The following is a 26,087-nucleotide window of genomic DNA, read 5'->3' on the forward strand; positions in this document are numbered from 1 at the left end:
GGAATCAAACTAAACAAAATATAGAAAGCATTTCTGTGATGAATATGTAAATGTAAAACGGCCTACTCTAAGTTTAAGTTTTGATAACCTTGATTAAGATTGTATTCAATCTTTGATAGAGAGAGAAAAAACAATGTCAATTAAAAACTAATTAAGTCAAAGAGCTATAAAAATAAATTATACTTCTTTGATTAAGTGTAGAACTTGTCTATAATTTTTTAAAAAGAAAAACACGTTTACATTACATATTATATCATAAAAATATTTCTATACATTTTTGTATATAATGATATTTTTTCCTGATTAAAAAAAACATATTTGTCACACAGTCATTCACATAAAGCATTCACTTAGCATATTCACCGCAAGCATTCACCAAATATTCGCACCTAGTGCTTCCTAATATTTGTGATAAAAAAGGTGCAAAAACTAAATTGGTATAGTGTAACCTTTAGAGAGGGCCACTTGTCCTAGATATACGCTGAAGGGACGTAACTCGCAATGTTTCTTACCTCCAACTGAAGAGCTGAAGTAAACAAGGAAGTGCAAATATTATGTTTTCGTTGATTTTATTGTTTCTTAACGATCTGATAGAATGTTTCAGGCCAATATCCATTGAAAAATGTTGAAATGAAATTACATTTCATCATTATTTACACTGTCATGGATCTTATCATCAGAGGTTGATGTTAGAGGCTACATGTTGCCCTGTGACTAATTGAAAATGTCGCAACATCAAGAACCTCCAGTTGTGTTTGCCCAGGAACCTAGTCAACATTTCAAATGTCCATCCTGTCACAAGTTGTATATTGATCCAGTTATCAACATAGGATGTGGTCATACATTTTGTAAAAAATGCTCCCAAAACATCTCTTCCTGCCCAGTCGACGGAAACCCATGTGATCCAAATCAGATGGTCGTGAATAGGTGATTTCATTTTCTCATTATTAGTTCATACCTCCAAATTCTACATGAAGAACTTTATTTTACAAATTGGTGAGAAACAGTCCTGTGAAGTATTTTTAATCGAATTATTCAGTTTATCAGATCACCTGTTCAAATTACTTAATCGTATATACTATTGACTTGCTGCTATTTTCGCATTACATCCGGTCTCGCTGTATTTGAGAACAACAGTTGACCATATCGACATTATAGGATAAATCCTTTCTTCCGCATTTCCGTAAATAGGGTAAATGGGGCTGGCAAGATTAACTGATATAAAGACCGTGTACAATATTAGCGATTATTTTTGCCAGAAGATAAGGATTTAGGAAAGTTCTTACTTTCTTACAATGAAATTACTATTTTACGACCTCTGCAACAAAAATCTTTGCAAAAATAATTTGTTTACCTTGAAAAAAAGCAAATAATTTCACACCATCGGTATCGAGCCACGGAAGCAGCAGTGTAGAATAAAAATTAAAATTTCAAAATTGAAATAAACTTTGAGGATATTTTTCCTATATTTTAATTACAACAATATTTTATGATAATCTCCAATACTTTTTATTCATTTTCTTTGTTTAAACCTTGAAAAAAGGATAATCTTAAACACTACCGCTATATAGCATAATGGCCGATACCCGCCTCACCGTAAAACCGGGAATGGGCGTTTATTGGTGGTTAATACCGGAAAACGGGATTTATCCTTTATCCTGTTTTCTCATATTCTCGGGAGCCTAAGGGGCTTTTTGTATTCCCTGTAACAGATTAACCATTTCATAACAGCATTTGGGTGTTATTTTGTAGAAAATTCACTTGCCTTTCAGATGGAGTCATAAAATGTTACAGAAATTATCCCATTTAATTATTTTGTTACTTTATTTGATACCACCCTCACCTGCAGAAATGGACCAAGAGTTTATCATATTCCTGTGGATTTAGATTTGACTTTTCATCACAAATAAGTTGTAGAATTTAAAACATTAAAATTACCATTGTGTAATAGAAAGATATATTCTGTAGTAAATACATCAAGAAATATGAAAATAAATTCCATAATCAATAATTTAGGGCAAATTTGCTAACGCCACCAGAAAAAAAAATATGGATGAGTAAAATGCTGATAGTTTTGTCAATATGGTTCAAATCACTTGAAATTTTCAGTGTGTCAGTTTTGTACCATTCCTGTCTAGAAAATAACTAATATTAAATTATTTCACAACTTTAAGGCAAAAAACGAGAATATGAGAAACCCTAAGCATACGAGAAACAGGGATAATGTCGATATCGAGAATGTGCAGCGCCACCGATAAGAAACAAATTTGACCTTCTTTGAAAGGTGATTACGTTTCACACCTTATTTAGGTAAAAGTAGGTTAATTATTTTTAAATGCCCTCGTCGATCATTTGACAAAGTAAAATCAGTAATAAGTTGTGTGTTGTCCAAACATTTGACAAAGTTACCCTGCCAACGTCTTAAATTTAAATTGCAACGTCTTAATCAGGAAATTAGTTTTAGAAATATTGGGGTCCAATACATTTTACACTTTCATGGGAAGCGCTTTATCAAGTCAGATGTCGTACTGCGAAATTAGTATTAACCCCTTTGGTAAAAGTAAAGGTCACATGCATCCAAAACATGATGGATTAAAAGTAAACAAGGACTAGAAAAATGATTTTCTGTTTGAAATAATATTGAAAAAGAAAACTTCACTAAGTTAATAGGAAATAACAGCAACACAATCTTGTTTTTTCTTTCGTTTATTTATTTATTCCCTTAGTACCGCAAAAATAGCAACAAACAGGCTAATCAGTCACAGAAACTGATATTATGGAGGAAGTACCAAGCTGCCAAGTAACCAGAAGCCTACCTTCCATCATTTATGATATAAAGACTTGTACAAAATTTAAACTTGCTGTCGATATATCAGAATGTATCATTTCTTGGAAATTGTTGCTAGTATTAATTAAAGTGGATAGATATATAGATAAATGACAAATTATTTAGATTTTTAAAAATTTATTCTTGAAAAAAAATGCAAGTGTAATTAGCCTTGATGATACTTGATTATATGCATGTTAATAGGATACCAAGTATCATTACCTTACATATTGTGAAAGTGAATAGAAAATATTATTACCTGACTCCTTGTATAAATTGCCAGTGTATTACTTTCACCTTAAAGCCCTTTGAGGTCCTACATATGGTTTGTGACAAATCACATGATCTATTCATTACAAATGACAATTATACATTATACAAGGTAAAAGTGACCTTCCTAGAACTTCCAGGGTTAGTAGTTAATGTGAATTAAAGATTTAATGATTTTTGTACAGAAATATCCTGATTAGTGTTAATTAGTACAATGGTATTATCAAAAAATAGGGTATGTTAAATAAAAATCTGAGCGACAGTTTTAGAGAAAACCTCTTTAAGTTCTCCTTGTATTGAGCACAATATTTGTTTATTTGACAGACTTGTTGTTGGCCAGATAGATGATTTATTGATCTACTGCAAGTATGGATTGATAAAGGAGGAGGATGCTTATGTACCCGATCCAACTGGCTGTCAGCAGAAAATTCATCTAGGTAACAAAATACTTTTTATCTGTGGTATTTGTGCATCTAATATCATACATAGTCTAGAGTAATTGTTATAGTAAATAATGTTTGTGAGTTGTACTTTGGATTTGTGGAAATTTAGTTTTGTTGCTTTTGTCTTATTTCTTTATAATAAGTAGTATTGCCCATTTTGTTACCAGAAAATCTGTAGTTGAGTTCTTATTTACATGTAATAATGAAACATGGTAATTCTATGTTGATTTAATGTATTCTAGTACCGCTGCATGATTTAATGACAAATAGTAAAATCTGTATGGAGATCCTGCGGAGGCAAAGAACACAACCAAGCAAAATAATCACAGACTTGGTTTGATCGAGTCTGTTCGTGAAAGGAAATGAAATGTGCAATAGCCGACATGCTCCATAGCACTGGTTTAAATGGAACTCTGTTATTGAGATTTATCCTGTCACTTGCAGTATTTTCGACCCGATATCAGGGTGCCGTATATATTTCTTGATATACCGTCAGTTGATCATGTGACCAGTGATATACGGTCAGTTGATCATGTGACCTTATGATCGATATTGTTGTCATAAGAAAGTTTGCAACGAAACCATCATCATTGTGCTGGAAATGTCCGAACTAAGAAAATGAGTGGTCAAATAATGAGTTTTTATTCAAAAACGAAGAAGTTATTGCGATTTTGCCGGTAATCACGTCATATAAGTGACGTCATTACGAATATGACGTCATTAAAGCGGTGTTGCACACTTATTTTTGTAAAATAAATTGCCAAATATTGGAAAATGAAGTAATGACAAGATAAATAGAATAATAGGTTAGTGCCTAAGATGGAGAAAGTTTATCTGGCTCGGCTCCGGACGTTATCAGGTTCGCCTTCGGCTCACCCGATAACCTCCTCCACCTCGCCAGATAAACTTTCTCATCTACAGCACTAACCTATTATTCTCTATATATTGAATAGATTCTTATGTTCCGAAGGAACAAAATAGTGAGCGAAGGCTACTGTTTGATCTACCTTTTCTGTCACTAGTTTGTTTGTTTATTTTCCCCTTGATTTCTCTTTAAGTATAAGACAATATATTTGCTGTTATACATCAGTCCAAAGAAAAGAGGTTGGTTATAGGAACGTTTTAAATTTTGTAATATTTTGATTAGTTTTGGATTTTTTGTAAACAAAATATTTTAATTTTAGCCATTTTTGATATTCACAAGTAAATAAGAACTCATTTTTCTGGTCATCTTAGTTAGGATAAAAGCAAGATTTTATGTAACAGATTTTATTTCATATGTTAAATTTCAGTATTAAGCACCTACACTGGTCACTTAAGTAATTTACAGGTATTGCATATCTAATTTTAGCTGAAGGAGTGTTAGCCTTGCCTGTTGGGCATATCTGGAAGGCTTATTTAACGATCTGATAATTTATAGTTGCTATCCCTCTGATGGAACTGCGACAGTCAAACTTTATCACACTGTCCATAAACATCCTACTATTTGGACTAAAGAGTTAAATAGTAAAGCTGAGTGTGGTTTACCTTGTATTGCAAACAGTTCTACAATAACCAATGTCAAAACAAATGTAGTGCCTGTCTAAGGAAAGGTGAACAAGAACTACATGTATATGCAATTTATTACACAGGTTCAAGGTCAAGTCATGAAGATAGCTGTGATTTTATGCCAGTGACCTGCTCTAACAGGAACTGTAGTGCCTCACTGAGGAAAAGGGAACTAGAAGAACATAAGAAAGTATGTGTGTACCTGACATGTGTTCATGAAGACAAGGGTAATTGTTTTTTGGGTTTTTTTGAAGTTTTTATTTTACTTGTTACATTAGATATTACAAATCAGGTTAGATTTTGCCAGTTTATTGGGTCATGATTGGCTGCTTACTACAGATTTGACTGTAAATCCTACATAAACCCCTCTGAGTTACTCTGCTTTTACATCTTCTTTACTCTTACTACCAGATGAAATTACCGTCTCAGTTTGAAATATTGTAATCCCATTTGGAAATGCTAACTCTTGTTTCTAGCTTACCTGAGCAATGGGTCATCTGGGGTTGAAAAGTAGCTCACTAGGTCAAATCAAAGAGAAACCTTTTGTATGGGACAGAGGCTGTATTTCTCAAGTGATCTTCATGAAATTTGGTCAGAATGATTGCCTTGATAAAATCTAGGTCAGGTTTGAATATGGGTCATCTAGGGTCAAAAACTAGGTCACTAGGTCGTATCTAAGAAAATACTTGTTTAACCTCAAGAGACCACATTTTTGGTCCAATCTTAATGAAAATTGGCCAAAATATTTGTTCCATGAAATTACTAGGTCAAACATGTTTACACTGTTATGGTGTGTTTCTCAGGTGAGCAACCTAGGGCTATGTTGGCCCTCTTGTTTATTGTTGGGAATGTGTCTTTGATGTTTACTAGAATTATAAACTGTAAAAATTGCTTGAACATAATCAGAAAACAAAGAAAAAAGTTAACCTCACAATGTGACTTGAAGAGTAAAATTGCAAAAAAACATGATATTTCAAGAGTCAGGTGATTGAACTGAAATTAATTATTTGTAGGTTGTGAGTTCCAAGGTCAACAAGAGGAAGTGAGTGAACATGAGAAAATCTGTGGGTACCGGGGTCTACAGAGCCTTTGTAAACAGTCTGCTGGTACAGAACAAAAGGTTTGTTTCTTGTAATCTTTGTATTTTCAAATACCTTTATACCAATCAGCACAAAAATATCAGGTTTTAAAATCAAGAAATAAAAAATGAATTCAAACAAATTGAACTAAAAGTACTTTAAATGTATATATTTTGTAACCATGGTGATACTTACCGTAACCTTTAGTCAGTATATCATACATATTATACACTAAATGCATGTGAACATGCAATAATTTGCGCATTTTTGCTGTTTGCTCCAATTGATAATCACTTCCTTGCATGCGCAGAAGACCGCTCCAACTCAGCAATGAGTTACATCAGGAGAATAATGCTTTGAACTTCCTGTATTCATTCTTTCAGACTCTTCAGCTTGAGGAGAGTAACAAAGACCTACAGAAACAGATTACTACATTGAACATGCGTGTTGGTCAGTTAGAGGAGACAAATACCTCTCTACATGGTCAACTTACAGAATGTCTTAGGTAATAACATTACATTGTTCCTTTTTTGTTTTAAAGTTCATGTTTACAGATATCGTAGTGAAATTATGATAGTAAAATTATCTTAGTCTTATAATATACAGTTATATCATTGATCATGTTAAAGTCGTATTCTTACTTGCTCTGTGAGGCTTGTTGGAATACTGTTTTGATACAGTCAGCAAGAGTGAATCAACCAATCAGAACAACACAATCATAATATTTTCCCTTTGTATATAATTCCAACTTATAGTTTTTGTCTTGTTATTCTATAAGATATATAATACTATCTCGAAGTATTATCAGGTTAGTTGTTCACTGTTTATAGCACAATGAAGGATATGCAGCAGAAGTATGATGGGCTTGTGTCTACAATGGAACAGTTGACGTCTGTGAGAAACAGGAGGTCATTCGGTTCTCCTGGTAATACTGCCGAACCAAGGTCAAGGTCATCATCACATAGTACGTAGAACTTTTTTATATATGTAAAAAGATATGTGTTATCTTTACAACAGAATACATGTATGAAGGTTACATTGTGTTAACATTAATGTATTCAGGTCTTAACAAATTCTTTGAAAGCAACTGGTCCCGCAGAACAAACTGCTTAGAATTTTCACTCATTCTGTTACAATTTGTACTTTTCTGGCAATTCATTAAGGAAAAATTATTTTTACAGACAGTGTCTATTATGTAAAAATATTAGTTTGTAAAATCATTATTACTTCCAATTTGTCTGTCTTGGCAATGCTAGTTGTGTAACTAAAAAAGTTTGGAAATATATGTTTTCTATAGCAACAATCAGTTTTAAAACTTGCCTTTTGATTTAGTTGTTATCAGATGGAAATTATATTGAAAATTGAAAGAAGTATATAGCTTTTAAAAAACTTACATTAAAGAGGGGTAATCATATTATTTTATTACAAAAAAATAACAAAACATACATTAATTTTCTAATCTAACTCTCTGTGTGATGGAACTTTTTGTTCTTTATATACTAGATCTCTAACATAGTTTACTAAAGTGAAAAAAGTCCTTAAATGATGCTTAAATGAAATTTGCCACCTTTAAAAGACAGTGTTAAGCATGGTGAAAAGTATTTATTATAGACTTTGTATTAGGTTTTAACCCTTACCATGCTGGACACGATTGATTCTGCTTTTGCGACCAGTGTAGATGATGATCAGCTGACTCATCCATGCAGTCAGATCATGATCTGCATTGTTCACCATTCAGTCAATATCTTTGATAAGCACCCCTTTTAACAGATAATGGTACTGTCCAAATTGGAAGATGGACAAGTTCATTATAGAAATTTAGCAGGGTAAGGGTTAAGGTAGTGGACCTGTCATGACAATCAGTGAGTTACATATTCTCTTCATGCAGCTATGGCATTCTTTGATTTTTACAGAAAGCCATGTATATGTTAAGCTATAATTACCTCTGAAGACTTCCAAATGGCCTAACGAGAATACGTAATTACAAAGAAATTGTTGAATCAGAGTACAGGTCCATTACCTTAAGATAATAGGCATTTGAATATAGGTTATTTACTATTAAATTATTTAATTTCGTGGGCATGAAATTTTGTGGTTTTCATCAAAATGGCAATTTCGTGAGGATATGAATTCGTGATTTCAACTTTTGAACATTAAATAAATGGAAATTTTACTTGTTCATTGGGATTAAATTTCGTTGATTGACTCAACCACGAAATCCACGAAAATTAGTTCCCCACGAATATTAATGATTTCACAGTATTCATTATTGTACAAGTTATTAGAATGATGAACACTTTTTGTGTTTTCAATTCAGACTTGTACCATCAAGCCATTAGTAAGTGTCTAACCCTGTATCTAACAAATCTGACAATATAAACAGTACTGTTGAATGTACATGTAGGGTACAAATGGCTCTCTTACTGAATTATGATTGCTAAATCTCCGAACTGTTATACCCGATTCTATATACATGTATAGTATCATTAACCTTACATCGCCTGAGTACGTCGTGGTGAGTTTTTAGGATCCTCATGTCCGTCTGTCCATATGTCAGTCATTCACAATTGCTGCAAGTGACATCACTTTCAGCTAAACTTCACAGAAATGGTTTTTTTTAGACTTTTATAGGAAAAGCTTTAAAAAATCTTCTTGTCTAAAACCTTAATGCCTAAAGCTTATTTGGCATATATATGTGTAGTAGTTCCCTACCAAATTTATTGAAATCATGTACTCATTTCAGGCAGGTGAGCGATACAGGGCCATCATGGTTCTTTTGTTATTGATAAGATATATGCATTAAAGACTGTTTATTCAGATTTTCTAACTGCATAACCTATCTTCATTCTTAATCATTTTTAGCTTCAATATCTGAAAATTTTCCAAAAAAAAGTTTTTGTTGTCACCCTTTCGCTAGCATTATTGTCTGCACCACAGAATCAGCTACATGACCGATTGGTTTCAATCTCCACACAGTTCTTCAGTTTAATGAAGTGACCTTCTAGAGTAAGTCCTGTAACTCTTGCTTACATTTTGTTTAAGTTATGTCCCTTTTCGTTGAAAGTTTTGCAAGTTAGCAGGTCTCTCAGCAACTACAAATGCTTTCAAACTCTACTCAAGACTTTTTCAGCGTAAAATGACCTCACATGGCCGGTTTGTAATTCTAGCTTACATTTTGTGAAAATTGTGCCCCTTTTTAACAGAAATAGTTTTGTATGTAAGCAACTACTTGATTAAACGCTTTCAAATTCTACATGAGTGAACTGACTTCATAGAGCATGTCCTTTAATTCTGACTGTTATTTTAACAAAATGATGCCCCTTTCACAACTCTGACTGGTAATTTAACAAAATTATAGTTATTTCACTTCTAAGTTTTGCATGTAAGCATGTTTCTCAGCAACTTCATGATCAAATGATTTCAAACTCCACACACATCTTTTTTTAAGAAAGCTCCAAAGGTTAGCTTTCAATACATTTTTGTGTGTGAAAGTAAAAAGATATAAACATTTTCATTATGACTGAAACCATACAGTTGAATATTCATTCAAAAATTATACTCCTTTTAGTACTTAAAGATTTTGGTAAAGCTTTGGTATGTAAGCTTGTATTTTGTTTTATTTCTTCAAACTTTGCTGCTATACATCACCCTGCCTTCACACAGCAGATGCTGACAGACTACTTTTTTTTAAGTACATTTACAATAGGCATTGTAAACTGTGCCAAGATTTCAGAAAATGTGATATCATTCAAACAATTTATTATGTCCTCCACTCACTACCACTATGACTGCCAGTTTAAAATGAAAAGGCTGTTATGAAATTTGTCCAGCCATTAACTTCTTTATTCATTAATGAATATATTTATAAAAATTGACTATAACAAGGTAACAAGACTTGCTCCAGCTAAAAGGTCAAGGTCACACATAAGGTTCAGTCTTAGTATTCTATTATCAAAATGCTGTTACTGACAGCAAACATACTTCTTTGTCTGGCATGATGTAGTAGGGGACATACATGTCATATGGACTTATTTTGAGGTAATATTTTTAGTTTCTTTAGTATTTTGAGGCTGCATACTGTTTAATGAAAATATTGTTGTAAATAGGAATCAGGTTGTGTATCATAAAATGCAGTTTTTTATGTTTAAAGTTTATGCTATTACATTTGTGCTTTTTCCTGACTAAACTCTGCATTTGTTTATTGATAGGTTCATTTAGGAAGTCTTTGTCAGGGAGTCCGCCAACAACCTCAAAATACGAGAGATGGAACATGCCGTTCCAGTTCAAATGTATTGGAACACTAAGGTGGGATAATATAACAATATTATAATTAATTAATATTAATATAATAAACAGAAAATGTTGTATGTTATTAGATTTGTATTGAAAAATATGCACAAGTACTGTAACTGAAATGCTGCACAGCTTTAGGTGATTATGCTTCTGTTTTACTTTGATACACTTTGACTCTGTTTGTTTAATTACGGAATGAAGTTAATTCAAACAGTTGTCCTGTATCACCACCCTCATCATATGACACAAGTTCCGTTACTCTGGGAGAAATATTTTTATGAATTATGCCCCTTTTATACTTGCTTTACAATTTCTGGTTAATGTTTCCATGCACTTTCGCTTTCATTTTGTATCAGTTACCGGTATTGCTGAATGGATTTAATATAAACATTAACAAAGTCTAGTATCCATTGTTGATGGTTTTGCTAAAATTGAGTTCACGTAAGACAAATCCCATATACAGTTTCAAGTGACAATTTACATTTATATTTTTCAGAGGGCACCAGAATGTTGTTTGGTGCATGGCAACCAAAAACAAGAAGCTTTTCACTGCTGGGGCAGACTGTTCTATAAAGGTTTGGGACCTTGAAAATTTACAGAGAGGATGTATCAAAACTATACAGGGACATTCAAATTCTGTAAGTGAGAAATGTCTCTATCAAAATGGTTGAGGGAGTTATTTTATTTCTGTAAATGAGAAACGTATCTATCAAAAATATACAGGGACATTCTAGTTCTGTAAGTAAGAAAGGTCTCTATCAAAATAATACAGGTACGTTCAAATGTTTTAAGCTATAAAGGTCCATATCAATCCTATTCAAGGACATTCACACTTCATTAATTTTCCTTGAGAAGTATACAGGGAAATTCTAGTTCTGTAGGTAAGAAAGGTCTCTATGGAAATAATACAGGTACATTCAAATGTTTTAAGGGATAAAAGTCCAAATCAAAACTATTCAAGGATATTCAGACTTCATTAATTGTCCTGAGAAATATACAGGGACATTCAAATATTGTAAGTGAGAAAGATCTATATAAAAAATATTCAGGGACATTTAAACTCACTGAGATAGGTCTCAGTCAAAACCCTACAGACAGACAGTCAGGATGTTTTAATTCTGTAAGTGCGAAAGGTCTCTATCAAACTATACATGGACATTCAAACTCTGTAGCTGAGAAAGGTTTCAATCAAAACTAAACAGGGACATTCAGATTCTGTAGGTTGGAAAGGTCTCTGTCAAGAAAGTACAGAGCTAGTAAGATTTACTAGAAAGGTCTCTGTGAAAACTTGAGTGGTAAAAGATGTTTTAATTTTGTAAGTGAGAAAAGTCACTCGGGACAGTGAGTGGTATACCTGTATTTGGTATAATTATTATAGGAACAGTTGCATTTTAGAATTTGGGGGAAAACAATACACCCCCCCCCCCACACACACACACACACACAAACACACAGGGGCCAAAAAATCCTGTTTTGATTTTTCAGTAAAGTCCTTATAACTTTGAAATTTAATGTTTCCTTTGAAGTTGGTTTCTGGTTCTCCATTAGCTTATAAAGCCTTATTGGGTAGTTGTAAAAAATGTTGGAAGTGGGAATGGGGATGATTTTTGCCATTTATGAAAAAATGAATAGGGGAATGGAAAATTGGCTCAGTTACAAATGTGCATGTTTATTTGTTTCCAGATACAAAGTATGTGTATAGGTGGGAATTTTCTGTACACAGGTGGGCATGACAATGCAATATACTGCTGGAGCTTAGATGATTATAACCTTGTCACCAAAGTTGAAGTAAGTGATTAAATAACTGCTGGACCATTATTTTATGTTTTACTTAATAGTCTCTTATAAATCATGAAAATTAACACAAGTTATTTTCCGTTCATTCTGAATTCCTCATACTTCCATGGCAAACTTGTAGAAACATTTGTGTAAAATTAAATAAATGTAATTATTGAATTTTCATGTTGTCAGTGATGATGAATATGATGATGATGATGATGATGATGGTGGTGTTGTGATGGTGCAATATGATGGTTGATTATGATGATGATGCTGGTAGATTCTAATGATGTTGATGATGACAATAGTGACATTGATTATCATAACTATTTTGAAATGGTTACAGCAGTTTATATTTTGCTTGTCATTTCAGAACGCTCATGACAACATTATATGTGCTATGGCTGTGATAGGAGATTTTTTGTTTACCTCTTCATTCTCACTGATCAAGGTAAATACTGGCAAGAGTACAGTCCCCGGACAGCAGTAATCGCCGTCCACTCTCCCTGAATGCTTTATTTTCACATTTTGTTTACTGGTGATTGTTTTTCATCAAACAGATGCATGTTTTCTTGATAACTGCTCAGTTCGTTCTTTTTATAGGTATATGTATAACTTTAGAAATTCCTGTAAGATTCACAACATGAGTAGGTTTTTATAATATCACTGATCGGGGTATCTACATGAGCATGCGTAAGAGATGCCTGTCCAGGGCCAGAGGCATTTGTAATAGCAGGATTTTGCACCAGTCAGACTCGCAGACTACATTATCATTATGTGATGAGTACTGATATTTTCTGTCTATACATCTAGGTCTCGATTTATATACATGAGAAAAACAAGTGGACGGCCATTACTGCTGACAGTGTTTAAAATGTGACAATTTATGTACCCCTTATTAGGCCCCTTGAATGTTTATGAAAGTGACGTTATTTCTGGGAAAACTCCATGCAGCAATAGGAACAGACCCAAAGTTTCTTTTACCAAGCATATTTTTAGCTTGACTATACGAAGCATAAGGAGAGCTATCCTACTCGACCCGGCGGCGGCGGCGGCGTCTTTCCGCGTCCCCACCTTGGTTAAAGTTTTTTTACACTTTCTCTTTTTTCAACTTATTTCTGTAATTACTTGATGGATTTGATTCAAACTTGAAATACTTATTCCTCATCATCATCCACATCATCTGACATAAGGGCTATAACTCTGGCACCAATATTTCATGAATTATCCCCCCTTTTCACTTAGATTTTCAGGTTAAAGTTTTGATGCACTTTCACTCTATCTCTGTTATTACTGAATGGATTTGATTCAAACTTGAAATACTTATTCCTCATCATCACCCACATCATATGAAACAAGGTGCATAACTCTGGCACCATTTTTTCATGAATTATTCCCCCTTTTTACTTAGAATTTCAGGTTAAAGTTTTGGTGCACTTTCACTCTACCTCTGTTATTACTGAATGGATTTGATTCAAACTTAAAAAAGTTGTTCAGCATCATCACCCACATCATATGACACAAGATGCATAACTCTGGCACAATTTTTCATGAATTATTCCCCTTTTTACTTAGAATTTCAGGTTAAAGTTTTATGCATTTTCACTCAGTCTCTGTTATTACTGAATGGATCTGATTCAAACTTAAACAATTGTTCAACATCATTACCCATATCAATTGACACAAGGTGCATAACTCTGGGACCAATTTTTCATGAATTATTTCCCCTTTTTACTTAGAATTTTAGGTTAAAGTTTTGATGCACTTTCACTCTGTCTCTGTTATTACTGAATGGATTTGATTCAAACTTAAAATAGTTGTTCAACATCATCACCCACACCATATGACGCAAGGTGCATAACTCTGGCACCAATGTTTCATTAATTATTCCCCCTTTTTACTTAGAATTTTAGGTTAAAGTTTTGATGCACTTTCACTCTGTCTCTGTTATTACAGAATGGATTTGATTCAAACTTAAAATAGTTGTTCAACATCATCACCCACACCATATGACACAAGGTGCATAACTCTGGCACCAATATTTAATGAATTATGCCCCTTTTTTCTTAGGATATACTTATATAGTGTTTTGATACATTTTATCTTTACCTCTCTTATTACTTTAAGTTGATATTTTTGACATAGACTCAGGCTATTGTGCAATATCTTCATCCACAATTGGAGTCATTAAACACTCCAGTGACAGCTCTAGTTTCCTCAGATGTGCCCAGTTTCACTATCCAGCATCCAAATAGTCGAGCGCGCTGTCTCCTGTGACAGCTCTTGTTACTATAGACCTGCTTTAACATTTCTAGCACAGTATTTGTATGATTTTTGTCTCGGGACTGCTCTCATGTCAGTACAGGTAGTTTTTAGTTAAAAGCTAAGCATTAGTCACTTAAGATTTTAGGCTGATTATATTCAACGTATTGGTGTAAGGTATGAAGCAAAGTTGGTAAAGTGATGGTTAGATATTTCTCAGATAGGGGAATAAAGTAATGGTTTCCATATTTCTGAGCTGGGGGATAAGGTAATGGTTACATATTTCTCAGATGAGTGATAAAGTATTGTTTACTTATTCGTCAGATGAGTGATAAAGTATTGTTTACTCATTTGTCAGATATAGGAATAAAGTAATGGTTACATATCAGACGGAGGATAGATAATGGTTACATATTTCTCAAATGAAGGATAAAGTAATTGTTGCATGTTTTTCAGATGGATGATTAAGTAATGATTACATATTTCTCAGATGGGGATAAGGTAGTGGTTACATTTTTGCCAGATAAAGTAATGTAAAGTAATGATATGTGAGCACACATACGTAATATGTTAAGAAAAAAATGATGTATATTGTGTATGTACAGGTATGGGAGTCAAAATCATTGGTACAGAAGCACACAATTCCTGGTCTACATCACTGGGTTAGAGCTCTGGCATTGAATCCTGAAAGGGTTAGTATATAACCTGTCTTTATTGTATAACTTACTGTAATGTCTATATTGTATACCTTCCTGTGAATAGTAATAAAAAATGTTAAGAACAAAATACTCTAACCCATGCCAAAAACTGGAAGCATGTGTAACAACTGGAAGTTTATATTGTAGGTATATAATTAACAACTAACTGAATGGCAATGACATGCATTCAGTGGCCATAAGCACCTCTTTACCTGAGTGGGCTAAGGTCTCCTGCCAATATAGAAATAGTCATACCAACAAGCATTGTCTTTTAGTAATTTTTGAAAGTCGGCAATAGATTTTGGAATGAAAAATGTACATATGAGTGCTCATTGTTTTAGATCATTTCCTGTCAGATAATTATGGTTTTGATTCAAAATTTGATAAAAAGTTGCCTTTAAAATTTTTGATGCAGAGAGAAAAATTATTAAAAAGTAAACATCAGTGTGGAAACAGGTTTACTTGGAATTGTAAGGGTTGAATTATTTTTTGGGGGGTGCTCATGCCTGTATAAACCCTGCCTTTAATGTACACATTGAACATAAATCCCCTTCAGGGCTTTATTCTTTGTGTCACACATGCATGAACTTAAGAAAAAAATCAAATTTAATCTCACATTATTCAACTTGGTTTCTTAATATAGTATGGTATTTGACTATTTCAGGACAAGTTGTACAGTGGTTCGCACAACACTATAGATATTTGGAGTGTGACAGAACCATTTGGTTTGAAGGGTAAAGTTGACCACCAGTTTGGATCCATTTATTCGCTTGCCATTACATCAAAATATATAATAGCAGGTAATGTTTGTGTCGTCTACCTTTGATCTATATTTACCTGAATACTTGAAAAACTGTTTAAGACTTTGAAAGATTTTTCTTTCTTTGGTGTTTGTGTGCATATCACAGTGTCTGCACCACAGTAATAATGTAATGTTTCTTAAAGGGACTGGACTTACGAATTTTGCGAAAAATGATATTTCTTTAAAATTGAAGCTTGATCATATTATGAACATTAGAACTGGAGTTTTTGTTTCTATAATATTTTAGAAAATTTTAAATCAAGAAAGAAAAATAAGGTTTGAGTCGAGGACCAAGCCCTGGGTGCAGCGGCAAAATAATATTTCCTACTATCATGACTAATACACCATGGATGAATTCTTACCTAACGACCTTTTATGTTAAGCTTTATAATAAAGGCATTAACCTACAATACTCTGTGAAAAACATTTTCCAATTTTGAAGGGAAATTAGTAAAAAGAATTAATTTGTATGTATTTGTATCCATTATATATAATCTGTCAGTCACAAAGTTTAAAAGTCTTTTTAAGAATTATAGCTTTAGTTTCCAAACATATTAAAAACTATTTTTAATTCCCCCACCCCCCTCACCTTGGGGGTTGCATATAGTAATTGCAGCATCTGTCTGTTCGTCCATTTGTTTATAACTTCAAAAAAGACTTGGCAAAAATTATCAGAATGACATGACCATGTGTCAGTGCAAGAACCATAAATCTACCCATTTTACTTTTTGAATTATCTCCCTTTATTGAATGTCTGTCCCAATTTTGTGTATGGTCTTTTACTTTGTCTTTATAGATGGATTTCGAAAAAAAAATATACTAATGATTAGTATGACATGAAGAAATGTCACGTGCAAGAACCTTACATCAATCCCTCTTACTTTTTGAATTATATCCCTTTACTGAATGTTTGTCTGGATTTCCTGTCTGTTATGTGACTGTCATTCATGGTGGATTTAAAAAACTTTGGCACCAGTGCTCAGCATGATATGATTATATATCATGTGCAAGAACCGTAACTCTTTTTTCCTTTTTGAGTTATCTTCCTTAATTGAATGTTCTTGCCCAGTGCATAAATCTAAAACTGCAGAAGGAAATGTATACAAATTGCACACAATGACAGGACATTTAGAGGAAGTACCTTTTACATGGACTATAACTCTACTGTACTTAGTTTTTCAGTTATCTCTCTTTATCGATTTTTTATTTTTTTTGGACATTGACAAGAAGTGCATTGTATAAGAACCATAACTCTTTCTTGCTTATTTTATATGTCTCCTCCTGGAAACCTATCTCAGAAAAAGGATTAAATTTAGTGACCTTTAACCTATAAGAGTTGAAATAAAACTTTGTCTGAACACTCAAAGCCAATATAAGTAGTCATAAATCAGTAAGATATGATATCAAATGGCATTTTCAAAGCAAAATAATCACACATCTTGATAAATTTGGAGTTTGATCATATTCTATTAGATGTGCCAAGTTTTCCCATGGTTTCTGGGATAAAAGGGCCAACTTTTATATCTGGCATGTCCGAAGATGTGCAAAATACATCCATTTGGCTCTTTTTCATGATAGAATGAATCGTATTTCAGAATCCAAGTAAAAACAATGCAAACGTTTTAAACTTTAAAACAAAGCCCTCTAAATAGGTAGGAGTTTTTTTAGTAAATGTCTATATTTCTGTAAAAACTTTTTGTTATGAAATTTGAGAAAGAAAAGTTCTTGTAGTTGGTTGTATTAGGAGAGCAGACATAACTGTGCCTTGTAGTCAGTATGCATGCTCATCTGTAATGTATCTTAATATCTACTATTAATATGATTTTTCATTTATTAACAGGTACATACAACAGAAATATACATGTATTCAATGCAACATCATATGAGTACATGAATGCACTCAAAGGTCACATAGGGGTCATTCTAAATTTAGTAGCTTCAGGATGTGAGGGGTTCTGCTTTTCATGCTCCTCGGACAGAACAATCAAGGTGACTTCATTGTGTAGAAAGTGTCAAAGAAAGCATGTTGCATGTATTTTCAAATAATAGTGTTCTTTTGGCACTAACAAACAGAATGTCAAGGTCATTTGGTTAGTAGCGGAAAAGGGATAGATTAAAAGGTTGTGGGTTATTTTTGTCATATGATATCAAAATATTCATATTTTTGGCAGGTACATACAACAGAAATATACATGTGTTCAATGTGAACACGTATGAGCACCTGAATGCACTGAAAGGTCACATATGGGTTGTAACCAGTCTGGTTGTATCACAGTGTGAAGGGTTCTGTTTCTCCTCTTCTTCTGATAGGACTATCAAGGTGATAATGAGCAGCAAGAAATGAAATGAACACAAAGAAAGCATGTACCAATATCTATGTTACAGATGTGTTATAAAGTGTCTTACATATATTATAGGATGAAAGCCATTCAATATTATCTGTAGTTTTCTTCTTCTGCTCAATCTTCTGCAATCTTTCAAAACATTTGTCTTATAGTCTGATGCAACCTGTTGCTGTCTTCATTAGACATGCTGCCGAAACTTTTGCTACTTTTATCTACAATTTATAAGAAACTGTCACGACACAGACATAACCAATAGTTTGTCCCCTGTTTCATGAAACATACAGTCATATTCTATAATTGTTTTGTCCTATAGAAACATGTAGGCATGACCTTCGTAGTCTTGGAAACGTTCAGTCTTTGTCTTCAGATTCTGGGTTTATAGGAATGTGCAGTCTCTGCTTTTGTGTCTTGGTTCTCTGTCTTCAGGTTTTGGTTGTTTGGTGTTAGAAACATACAATCTATGTCTTACGGTCTTGGCTGTTTGGTGATAGGAACATACAATCTATGTCTTATGGTCTTCGTTGTTTGGTGGTAGGAACATACAATCTATGTCTTATGGTCTTGGTTGTTTGGTGGTTGGAACATACAATCTATGTCTTATGGTCTTGGTTGTTTGGTGGTTGGAACATATAATCTACAGTGCATTCGCGATGCTATGAATCGCAATTTAACGAAATACCAGTATACTACGAAAAGGTTTTGTAGTCCCGGCTGCTTTCCTTCTTATTTCTATGTTACAAAGTCGCGGTTTTATGAAAATGCAATTTTACGAAAAATGCGCTCCTACGAATGTATTGTTATGTCCTTAAAGCATGTTTTCAACTTGTTTAAGTTGCGATTTTACGAATACCTGTATCGTCTAAATTTTCACACCTTCCATAATGGCGTGAAAACGCTTTAGAGTGGAAAGTGTCACGATCATTTAGCTGGGCGTAAACAGTAATTAAAGTGTGAAAACTTAGTAATTAAATTCGAAACACATACGCTGTACACTATGACACAATAAGTGGTTATTTTTTCTCCTATAACTATCAATCAGATGGCATACCAGTCACACTTGCTTCGATATCTTTACGTCTCAAACAATCACTGCATAAAGAAAATAAAAAAAGTATTTAAGTCCTGATCGTCTGTTTATTGTCGTTTTATGATTCCAAACAATTTAGTAAAGGGTAGCTGAGGGTATCGGAATATATTTTGTTCTCGTGCAACAATGTACCCTATAGGCCTATAGTTTTAATGTACAGTGAATAAAAAGTGAAGAACAAAAAAAAAACATTTTACATTCCAGATACCATCTGAGTTCAGATTCGAATAAGATTTGTAGTAAACCTAGATGTACATATAAATTGGTATACATGTACTCCGATACGAAAATCACATGTTTAAATATCACGGGTTACGATGTGTAGATATTAAGGTGCTGTATAGCGAAATTTTATATGCTACGTTGAACAAAAATGCGATATTACGAAAAAAACGGCCGATCCCTTGACTTTTCGTAGGATCGCAATTGTACTGTATGTCTTATGGTCTTGGTTGTTTGGTGGTAGGAACATACAATCTATGTCTTATGTCTTGGTTGTTTGGTGGTTGGAACATACAATCTATGTCTTATGGTCTTGGTTGTTTGGTGGTAGGAACATACAATCTATGTCTTATGGTCTTCGTTGTTTGGTGATAGGAACATACAATCTATGTCTTACGGTCTTGGTTGTTTGGTGGTAGGAACATACAATCTATGTCTTACGGTCTTGGTTGTTTGGTGATAGGAACATGCAGTCTATGTCTTACGGTCTTGGTTGTTTGGTGGTAGGAACATACAATCTATGTCTTACGGTCTTGGTTGTTTGGTGGTAGGAACATACAATCTATGTCTTACGGTCTTGGTTGTTTGGTGGTAGGAACATACAATCTATGTCTTACAGTCTTGGTTGTTTGGTGATAGGAACATGCAGTCTATGTCTTACGGTCTTGGTTGTTTGGTGATAGGAACATACAATCTATGTCTTACGGTCTTGGTTGTTTGGTGGTAGGAACATACAATCTATGTCTTACGGTCTTGGTTGTTTGGTGGTTGGAACATACAATCTATGTCTTATGGTCTTGGTTGTTTGGTGGTTGGAACATATAATCTACAGTGCATTCGCGATGCTATGAATCGCAATTTAACGAAATACCGGTATACTACGAAAAGGTTTTGTAGTCCCGGCTGCTTTCCTTCTTATTTCTATGTTACAAAGTCGCGGTTTTACGAAAATGCAATTTTACGAAAAATGCGCTCCTACGAATGTATTGTTATGTCCTTAAAGCATGTTTTCAACTTGTTTAAGTTGCGATTTTACGAATACCTGTATCGTCTAAATTTTCACACCTTCCATAATGGCGTGAAAACGCTTTAGAGTGGAAAGTGTCACGATCATTTAGCTGGGCGTAAACAGTAATTAAAGTGTGAAAACTTAGTAATTAAATTCGAAACACATACGCTGTACACTATGACACAAATAAGTGGTTATTTTTTTCTCCTATAACTATCAGATCAGATGGCATACCAGTCACACTTGCTTCGATATCTTTACGTCTCAAACAATCACTGCATAAAGAAAATAAAAAAAGTATTTAAGTCCTGATCGTCTGTTTATTGTCGTTTTATGATTCCAAACAATTTAGTAAAGGGTAGCTGAGGGTATCGGAATATATTTTTGTTCTCGTGCAACAATGTACCCTATAGGCCTATATGTTTAATGTACAGTGAATAAAAAGTGAAGAACAAAAAAAAAACATTTTACATTCCAGATACCATCTGAGTTCAGATTCGAATAAGATTTGTAGTAAACCTAGATGTACATATAAAATTGGTATACATGTACTCCGATACGAAAATCACATGTTTAAATATCACGGGTTACGATGTGTAGATATTAAGGTGCTGTATAGCGAAATTTTATATGCTACGTTCGAACAAAAATGCGATATTACGAAAAAAACGGCCGATCCCTTGACTTTTCGTAGGATCGCAATTGTACTGTATGTCTTATGGTCTTGGTTGTTTGGTGGTAGGAACATACAATCTATGTCTTATGGTCTTGGTTGTTTGGTGGTTGGAACATACAATCTATGTCTTATGGTCTTGGTTGTTTGGTGGTAGGAACATACAATCTATGTCTTATGGTCTTGGTTGTTTGGTGATAGGAACATACAATCTATGTCTTACGGTCTTGGTTGTTTGGTGATAGGAACATACAATCTATGTCTTACGGTCTTGGTTGTTTGGTGATAGGAACATACAATCTATGTCTTACGGTCTTGGTTGTTTGGTGATAGGAACATACAATCTATGTCTTATGGTCTTGGTTGTTTGGTGATAGGAACATACAAACTATGTCTTACGGTCTTGGTTGTTTGGTGATAGGAACATACAATCTATGTCTTATGGTCTTGGTTGTTTGGTGATAGGAACATACAGTCTATGTCTTATGGTCTTGGTTGTTTGGTGGTTGGAGTCTTGGTTGTTTGGTGATAGGAACATACAATCTATGTCTTATGGTCTTGGTTGTTTGGTGATAGGAACATACAATCTATGTCTTATGGTCTTGGTTGTTTGGTGATAGGAACATACAATCTATGTCTTATGGTCTTGGTTGTTTGGTGATAGGAACATACAATCTATGTCTTATGGTCTTGGTTGTTTGGTGATAGAAACATGCAGTCTATGTGTTCAGGCCTGTTTGGTGATAGGAACATGCAGTCTATGTGTTCAGGCCTGTTTGGTGATAGGAACATGCAGTCTATGTGTTCAGGCCTGTTTGGTGATAGGAACATGCAGTCTATGTGTTCAGGCCTGTTTGGTGATGGGAACATACAACTGTCAGTTCCTGATGTTCGTGGGGTTAAACAGTCACAACCAATTGTTTGTTTTGTACTGGAACACACAGTCACAAACATGAGTTGTTTATGCCTTGTAAGAACACACAATCACAACTTGTTTTATACTGTTATGTTAGAGACATGCAACATAGTTCAGTGGCCAATAGTATTAACATCTCCTAAAACTCTTTGGCAATTTCGACCAAACTTTACAGGAATGTTCCTTTAGTGGTACCATTCCAGTCGTGTTCAAAGAATTGCATGCCATCCAGAACTATGGCAATATAAAGAAAAGTCTTTTTCTCACCAGAAATCATTTGTCAGATTTCAAAGTAATTTCATGGAAGTGTTTCTTGAGTATATACATGTTATCTTAATTTTTCAAAAACAACTTTGCTACCAGGGAGAGGGGCTGGTTTTCTTATATGCTAATATGTCTGAGAATGTTTGTGCAAGAAATGGCTGGCCACATTTCACAATGATTTCACACAGATTATCTTCGTGTGACACCCTATCAGGATTGTTCAAATTATTCTAATTGTTCAGAAAACACGGCCCCAAGGTGGCTAGACTTATTTACCCTATGTATGAGTATCTAGAAAAATTTTCCCTTTGAATGTGCAAGCTTCCTTTCAAAGTCAGTGGCAAGAGTGTTTCTTTGATAACCCTCTATGAAATTTGTTACAGTTGGAGCTACTAAGCTCATAGTTATAAGCCATCTAGGGAAGTCATGGTCCTCTATTTTATTCCATTGTAACAGTCCTTGTTCTTTGTTTGTAGGAACATACAATCACAACCTTCAGTTGTTTGATGTGAAAACTTACCAGCATGTTCTAGAACTGATGGGTCATATTGGGGTCGTACAAAGCACGGTGGCTTCAGTCTCTGGACGATTCCTGTTTTCTGCTTCTGTTGATAAATCGATCCAGGTGATTGTGTTTGCTAATATTTGTATTATATTCAGTAACCCTTAGCCTGCTAAATTTCTAAAATGGACTGGTCCATCATTCAATTTGGGCCATACCACTTATTTTTCAAAGGGGTGTTCACTGAAAATCTACTGATAGAATAGCGAACAATGCCGACCATGATCGGTGCAAGCTGATCTTGGTCTGCACTGGTTGCAAAGGCAAAATCCCTTGCCGTCAGCAGACTTAAGGCTAAGGGTGTGTGACTTTGGTCAGCAGTAGAGCAACAAAATGTGGCAAGAAAATAGTACTTCAGGGAAAAAATAGAAATCTAGCTGGAAAATAGTTTTATGAAAAATAGATATATAGCAGAAAATCTGGCTGGAAAATTACTAGTTTGGGAAAAATAGAATTTTAACTGAAAAGTTAATAGCTGTGAAAAAAAAAATCCTATGTTTGTGTTTACATGCTTTCTTTGTCCTTTATGTTGTGTGATTTTTTTTATTAAAGAGAGATTGTACTATTAAAATTAAAATTCCATCTGACATTGCTTTCTGTTCATAATTGTTTAGTTTTCATTTTTCATGCTGAAAGTTGATATTTCATAATACTCGAAAAAAGTTTCATCTTGCTTTGGTAAAAGAAGCCAGGGAAAGATAACTCTTCTGTCACAATGTAATCTAGGTAACTTATAGATACAGATGTGATAACCAGAATTTAGTTTACTTCAAAATCTTTGGGTTTATATTATATATACATGAAGGCTAAACTTTCAAACATATTTCTGCTGGTAATTTACAGCTGTTTATAACTTCTTGCAGATCTGGAATTTAGAGAATATGTTACCAATCCAGACATTACAGAGACATGAGGGGAGTGTAAACACTCTCGTTGTCCATGGAGATTTTCTCTTCTCAGGATCTGAAGACAAAGAAATCAAGGTTTGTGCAATTATTTTATCATTTTCAGAATACCATCTTTGATTACTGTAAAATTGTTTGAATTTTGTGAGAACAAATTTTCATGGTTTTAGTCAAAATGCTATTTTGTGGAGATATAAACTTTCATAGGATGATTGCGTGTGATCAGTACATGGCCCCCTATTGTTTTGGGATTCAGGTTGAAAGTCAAAGTCACTGTAGTCTCCAGACTGATAAAGGGTTTCAGATCAGAATCTAGAGAAATGTTTAGCTTACAACCAGCAAACTTCAAATGAGCTACACTGGGTGAAAACAAATGTTAGGGTTTTGCAAGCAGTATGGATCCAAGTCAGCCTTCACATCCCTGCAGTCAGATCTGGATTCATACTGTTCACTTATTAGTTGCATACAAGAGCTGACATTGATAAACAGTGAATTATGGATAAATGAACAGGATGGATGTGAATAATCTAGATCCTTGCATGTGGCAAAATCCTGACGTTAGTTTTCACACAGTGGCACTCAAGTAATGATTTTCTGCGGTCAGTAGACAACCCATGTTGTAACAATATACCTGGAAGGGTCAGAAGTCAGGGTCACAGTCACCTCATGACTGAAAAACTGTTTCAGATCTATAACTACAGAATACTTATGCCTATATCCATCTAATTTCAGTGAATTAATTGCTCATAGTTTGTAGATAACTGCAAGCCTGAAAAAAGTTTCTGAGCAGTTATTGGAGAATGATTTAGAGAAAATTATCCTAATAAAATCAGTTGTTTTCACAACTCTTATTTACACTGAGCAGATAGAATTTATTTTTTACTTTTACAAGTATAGAGATTTGTTTTCTTTAACCTTTAGCATGCTAGCAGCAAGTGATTCTGTCTTTTCGGCCAAGATCAGCCTGCACCTCCATGCATTGTTCGCTAGTCAGTCAGTACATTTTCAGTGAACACCCCTTCGAACAGTAAATGGTATTGCCCAAATTGAATGATAGATCAGTCCATTTTAGAAATTTAGCAGGGTAAAGATTAAATAGATATACATGTATTTATATTTTTCAGGTATTCATGTATTTCCAAATGCAGATGGGATTTTCAGTGAATACCTGAGTGGGAGCATTACAGATAATTGCTCAAGAAGAGATACAGTATTGACTCTATTATCATCATGTGCTGAAATCTTCATGTACATTCTGTGGAATATTCTGCTGCAGTCTTACTTGTTTATCATACAGAGGTGCAAGCCTGGTGATAGTTGTTAAAAGGGAGGTAGATCTCATTAAGTGTAGTGCTAAAACAGCGTATAGTAAAATACTTTGCAATACCTTAACTCCATGTCAGATACGTTTTTGTATGGTATTGTTTATGCAGAACTAGGACACAAATAGATTAATATATGTCAGCTGCATTTATGAACTTTCAGTGTCATTTCTGAACAAAGCATTGTTCTGCAAGCGAGTCCTTTTTTAATGTGATAACACAGTAAATGTATGCAAACTTGAAGTTTTATTATTTTATTATGTAAACTATGAGTTAAAGGACTCTGGCATTACACAGTGTAAGAGATCCTTCCTTCATAGTTGATTTAAGATCAAATTGTCGATATATTAACACATAAACTGACTATTATAAGAAATCTTACATTTTTTTCGCATGATGATCAAGTTGCAGTTGTGATAGCGTGGATACCAGCATAATAAAAAGTTATCTCACCTTAATATTTCCCTTGACAACCTCTCTCTCCCTTTTTTCTTTAGAAAACACATTTGCTTCCAGGTGTCTACACACCTCAGTATGAAATACAGGCAAAAATAAATTTTACACAGGAAACAATACCATGCATACCTCATACATTTATTATATGTATATCATAAATTGTGTGATATAAATAATTTGTTACTTTTTATGTTGTTGTTGGAGATGGGTGGGTTGAGGGGAGATTTGGAATGATCACAGGAAGCGGGTTGGTTGTATGGAGTGTATCAACTTGTCATTTGGGAGGGGTAGGTTGTGGGGGGTACTTTGACTTGTTGCTGGGGAG

The 26,087-nt window shown here is 34.0% G+C and overlaps 1 protein-coding gene across 6 annotated transcripts; it reads left to right on the plus strand.

Annotated features, from left to right (window-relative positions):
* Nucleotides 1–513: 513 nt before the first annotated feature.
* Nucleotides 514–26,087, plus strand: LOC123550701 (E3 ubiquitin-protein ligase TRAF7-like). 6 transcript variants are annotated; one of them, XR_008371222.1, is made up of 16 exons: nucleotides 514–927; nucleotides 3,422–3,534; nucleotides 5,172–5,315; nucleotides 6,102–6,208; nucleotides 6,551–6,672; nucleotides 6,998–7,131; nucleotides 8,485–8,505; nucleotides 10,376–10,472; nucleotides 10,957–11,098; nucleotides 12,144–12,248; nucleotides 12,613–12,690; nucleotides 15,107–15,193; nucleotides 15,864–15,999; nucleotides 17,842–17,990; nucleotides 22,994–23,142; nucleotides 23,943–24,062. XR_008371222.1 is itself a non-coding variant. In XM_053544959.1 (16 exons), the coding sequence occupies exons 1-16, from the start codon at nucleotides 725–727 to the stop codon at nucleotides 25,154–25,156; spliced, it is 1,806 nt and encodes a 601-aa protein (XP_053400934.1). In that variant the 5' UTR covers nucleotides 514–724; the 3' UTR covers nucleotides 25,157–26,087. The 6 variants fall into 6 exon arrangements, 4 of the variants coding, with proteins under 4 accessions (XP_053400934.1, XP_053400935.1, XP_053400933.1 ...); XM_053544959.1 differs by lacking the exons at nucleotides 17,842–17,990; nucleotides 22,994–23,142 and adding exons at nucleotides 18,173–18,321; nucleotides 25,109–26,087; XM_053544960.1 differs by lacking the exon at nucleotides 22,994–23,142 and adding an exon at nucleotides 25,109–26,085.

The sequence above is a fragment of the Mercenaria mercenaria genome, chromosome 6 (genome assembly GCF_021730395.1).
Source record: "Mercenaria mercenaria strain notata chromosome 6, MADL_Memer_1, whole genome shotgun sequence".
Lineage (NCBI taxonomy): Eukaryota > Metazoa > Mollusca > Bivalvia > Venerida > Veneridae > Mercenaria > Mercenaria mercenaria.

Coding starts and splice junctions, on each gene's coding strand:
- LOC123550701 (XM_053544959.1), top strand. CDS start 725: ATGTCGCAACATCAAGAACCTCCAGTTGTGTTTGCCCAGGAACCTAGT. Junction 6,673..6,997: donor CAACTTACAGAATGTCTTAG/GTAATAACATTA, acceptor CACTGTTTATAG/CACAATGAAGGATATGCAGC. Junction 10,473..10,956: donor AAATGTATTGGAACACTAAG/GTGGGATAATAT, acceptor TATATTTTTCAG/AGGGCACCAGAATGTTGTTT.